Source organism: Orycteropus afer, unplaced genomic scaffold (genome assembly GCF_000298275.1).
Source record: "Orycteropus afer afer isolate SDZICR_OR568_19922 unplaced genomic scaffold, OryAfe1.0 scaffold00249, whole genome shotgun sequence".
Classification (NCBI taxonomy): domain Eukaryota; kingdom Metazoa; phylum Chordata; class Mammalia; order Tubulidentata; family Orycteropodidae; genus Orycteropus; species Orycteropus afer.
The window spans coordinates 1,853,936-1,858,026 of record NW_006921836.1 but is presented as its reverse complement, the minus strand read 5'-3'; the positions used below and the strand labels follow the sequence as shown (position 1 = coordinate 1,858,026).

At 61.8% G+C, this 4,091-nt stretch overlaps 1 protein-coding gene across 1 annotated transcript; it reads left to right on the top strand.

Annotated features, from left to right (window-relative positions):
- The first annotated feature begins 1,600 nt into the window (after positions 1–1,600).
- NOG (noggin) lies at positions 1,601–2,299 on the top strand. Its single transcript, XM_007949644.2, has one exon. The coding sequence runs from the start codon at positions 1,601–1,603 to the stop codon at positions 2,297–2,299; it is 699 nt and encodes a 232-aa protein (XP_007947835.1).
- Positions 2,300–4,091: the final 1,792 nt, after the last annotated feature.

Genomic DNA, 4,091 nt, shown 5'->3' with positions numbered 1-4,091 from the left:
TGGGCCAGCAGAGGGCGCGCCGCCCCCAGGGAGCCGAGCCGCCGCGACACGGAGCGGGACAGGCAAGGGGAGCCGCAGACAAGCCGGACGCGCCCCTGCGGCTCCGCCACTCAGGGCGCAAAACCTGACGGAGGAGGAGGAAGAGGGTGAGGAGCAGAACCCCCTTGTGGGCCCGAGGAGCAGACCAGCAGAAGCGCTTCCTAGGAATTACATCACGCAGCACAGCGCAGTGCTGCGTCTCACAGACTCCCCGGGCGCACAGTGTGTGTGTTGGAGGGGAGGGGGAAGCGGGGGCGGGTGGGGGAACAGGGACCCACTGTGTGTGTGTGTGTGTGTGTGTGTGTGTGTGTGTGTGTTGAGGGAAGGGACAGAGACCGAGACCAGGCGAGAGGAAGGCGAGACGCGGCCGGGAAAAACGCTCCATGCACATGGAGAAATTCCTTCCTCCAAACTGCACCGAGAAAGGAGCCTCCGGCACCTCGCCGCTGCTCCCCTCCCAGTGCAAAGCACCCACCTAGTGAGCAACCCCCGCCCCACCTCAAGCACCCCACAAAGCTGGCCCTGCACCCTCCAACCCGGCTCCAGCGCCGCCGCGAGCTCTCCCCAGGACTGGCCCTGGCGGGGCGCCTAGAGCCCCAGTTGCATTGCTCCAGGAGAAAGGAGGGGGGCGGTGCATTTTGCAGGAGGAGGAGGAGGAGAAGGGGGGTGGGTGGTGGGGGAGAGAGAAAATTGCGCGGAGACCTGCCAAGCGCCACCGCCGCCGCCACTGCCGCCGCCGCCGCCGCCTGTGAGCTCCGGCGGGCAGCCGGACTGTCGGCTTCCCGGGGCATCTGGGTCCGGCGGGGCACAGCCCTGGGCGCTGCCGAAGCCGCCGCCGCCTCCGCGGCGAGTGCAGGCGGCTTCCCCCGGAGCCTGTGCCGCTTCAGCTCCTCGGGGGTGGAGAAGTGGGGGGTGGGGTTGTTGTTTGGGGGGAAGAAGGGGGAGGGGGCAACGCCGAGAGAGTCAGTGGTTTCCATGGTGATGGAGCTGAAAGTGCAGGAAATTTAAAGGCTTGGACCCTGCGAGACAGACAAACCGGTGCCAACGTGCGCGGACGCCGCCGCCGCCGCCGCCGCCGCCGCCGGAGTCTGCCGGGCAGAACCGGCCGCGGAGCCCGGCGCAGGCGGAGGGAAGTGCCCCCTGGACCCGCTCGGCCAGCGGCGCTGCAGAGAGCTGCAGGACCTGGAGGAAGAGGAGGAGGGGAGACGGCTCGTCCACGCGCCTCGCGCCGCCGCAGGTCCGGGAAGGCAACGAGGAGCCGGCGCCCCCTGCGCCCCGCGTTCGCCCTGGAGTGATTTCGGATGCCCCGCCGCGGCTGCCTTCCCGAATAGAACCAGAAGAGGAGTTGCAGCTAACTTGTGTGCCTTTTTGCCTGCCCTGTGGGAGCCGGCGCGGAGCGAAGGGCTCTCCCTGCGGCTCATGCTGCCGGCCCTGCGCCTGCCCAGCCTCGGGTGAGCCGCCTCGGGAGAGCTGGGGGAACGCGGCGGCGGCGCCGCGGGCTCGGCGTGCTCTCCTCCCCGGACGTGGGAAGAAGTAGCAGCCCCGGGCGCACGCCGGAGGCATGGAGCGCTGCCCCAGCCTGGGGGTCACCCTCTACGCCTTGGTGGTGGTCCTGGGGCTGCGGGCGGCACCGGCTGGCGGCCAGCACTACCTCCACATCCGCCCAGCTCCTAGCGACAACCTGCCCCTGGTGGACCTCATCGAACACCCAGACCCTATCTTTGACCCCAAGGAGAAGGATCTGAACGAGACGCTGCTGCGCTCGCTGCTCGGGGGCCACTACGACCCGGGCTTCATGGCCACTTCGCCCCCCGAGGACCGGCCTGGCGGGGGCGGGGGGGCGGCCGGGGCCGCCGAGGACCTGGCCGAGCTGGACCAGCTGCTGCGGCAGCGGCCGTCCGGGGCCATGCCTAGCGAGATCAAAGGGCTGGAGTTCTCCGAGGGCTTGGCCCCGGGCAAGAAGCAACGCCTGAGCAAGAAGCTGCGGAGGAAGTTACAGATGTGGCTGTGGTCTCAGACCTTTTGCCCGGTGCTGTACGCGTGGAACGACCTGGGCAGCCGCTTCTGGCCGCGCTACGTGAAGGTGGGCAGCTGCTTCAGCAAACGCTCGTGCTCCGTGCCCGAGGGCATGGTGTGCAAGCCGTCCAAGTCCGTGCACCTCACGGTGCTGCGGTGGCGTTGTCAGCGACGCGGAGGCCAGCGTTGCGGCTGGATTCCCATCCAGTACCCCATCATTTCCGAGTGCAAGTGCTCGTGCTAGAACTCGGGGGCCCCTGCCCGCACCCAGACACTTGATGGACCCCCACCGACGCCTCAGCCACCGCCTCCAACCAGTTCCACCACCCTCGCGAGTGGATTCAATGAACTTTTTTTTTTTTTTTTTGGCTACAGAGACCTAGCTTTCTGGTTCATGTAATGCACTGTTTAACTGTGTAGGAATGTATATGTGTGTGTATATACGGTCCCAGTTTTAATTTACTTATTAAAAGGTCAGTATTATACGTTAAAAGTAACCGGCTTCTACTGTATTTTTAAAAAAAAGTAAGCAAAAGAAAAAAAAAAACAGAAAAGAGACTTATTCTGGTTGTTGCTAATAATGTTAACCTGCTATTTATATTCCATTACCCTTCGCATGGCGAAGCAGGGGGGAAAAGTTATTTTTTTTTTTTCTTAAAGTACAAAGAGAGAGGGGAACTTTTGTAGAAGGACTTTTTAAAAGCTATTTTCCATTCTTTGGAAAGTGTTTTGGTTTTCCTTGGACCTCGAAGAAGCTATAGAGTTCAATGTTATTTTACAGTTATTGTAAATATAGAGAACAAATGGAATGACTAATCATTGTAAATTAAGAGTATCTGCTATTTATTCTTTATAATATCCCGTGTAGTAAATGAGAAAGAAGTGCAGAGCAGGATTAAAGAAAACCACTAAAACCCACTGCGCTGGACACTGCGATTCTCTGTGTTTGGTGATTGATGGGGAGGGGGGGCGGGAGGGGGCGGGGAAGGGGTGCCACTGTGCCTACGTCTGTTGGGAGAAGGGGCTTATCCCTCAAGACACCCCTCCTCTGGTGTGATGGAGGTGACCGCTGAGTTTCTGGGGGCGGGGGGGGATTGGGAAGAGAAGGGGGGTTATTCTCAAGCCCCTCACTTGAGCATCACGTGGCCTCTGCCTCATCTCCCAGCATTTTCCCCCTGTGTCACCAAAGCTCAGGCCCGTCGTGACCTCGACACCCAGCCGGCCCCCTGGAGCTGACCCCAGGCTGGGCCGAGGGGCGGGGGGGAGGGTGGGCGGCCGCTTTGTCCTGCCTGACAGGCCCTTCACAATGGGGACACGTGTCTTTCACACCTACCCTGGGGGCGGAGTGCTGCTGAAACTTGACCCCCGAGGAATGGGGGGGAAGGGAGGGAGATCAGAGCGCGCCCACCCAGATCTCGCCACCCCTCCTGCCTCGCACCCCCCACCTCAATATCCAGCCCCATTTAACCCTTTGCACGCCTGGAAGCTACGGAGGTGAGAGCTGAGGCGATCCCTTGGACACTCGCAGCCGCCGGGACCTTGCAGGTCCCAGCTCTCAGGATCCCAGAACCTCAGCTGGAGTTGCTGGGGGTAGCTAGAGATTGGGCGCTCACGTCCACCTCCCTCAAGACCTAAGGAGGACCCTGAGAGCCGGGGTGTCCGAGGGGACCCAATTTGATGGAAAACTCCAACTCTGGGACCTATTGTTGGAACGGGGTGCACCTTCGCTCTGGACACGTACTCCCTTTGGGGATCCGGAGGGGGGAGAAATAAGAATTGGGATCTTTTGAGCTTCAGGGTTAGATAGGGACAGAGCGCGTGCTACCCCTTAAAGGGACATGCGAAGTACCGCCCGCACCCCACCAATTAGAAAGCCAGCTTCTTGGGGCGGGCACTGGACTCTCGCGTGCGTCCTTCCGCGGGAGTCCGCGGTGGCGCCCATCAGCACAGCTCCACGTGGGCCGCTTCTGACACCGCTGAGCGCGCCCTTTATTTATCTTGGACTCCAAAGGCGCTCTCCTTTGCCCCCTTCTCAC

Excerpts from the sequence above, each read along its gene's own strand:
- NOG (XM_007949644.2), top strand. The coding sequence starts at position 1,601 with ATGGAGCGCTGCCCCAGCCTGGGGGTCACCCTCTACGCCTTGGTGGTG.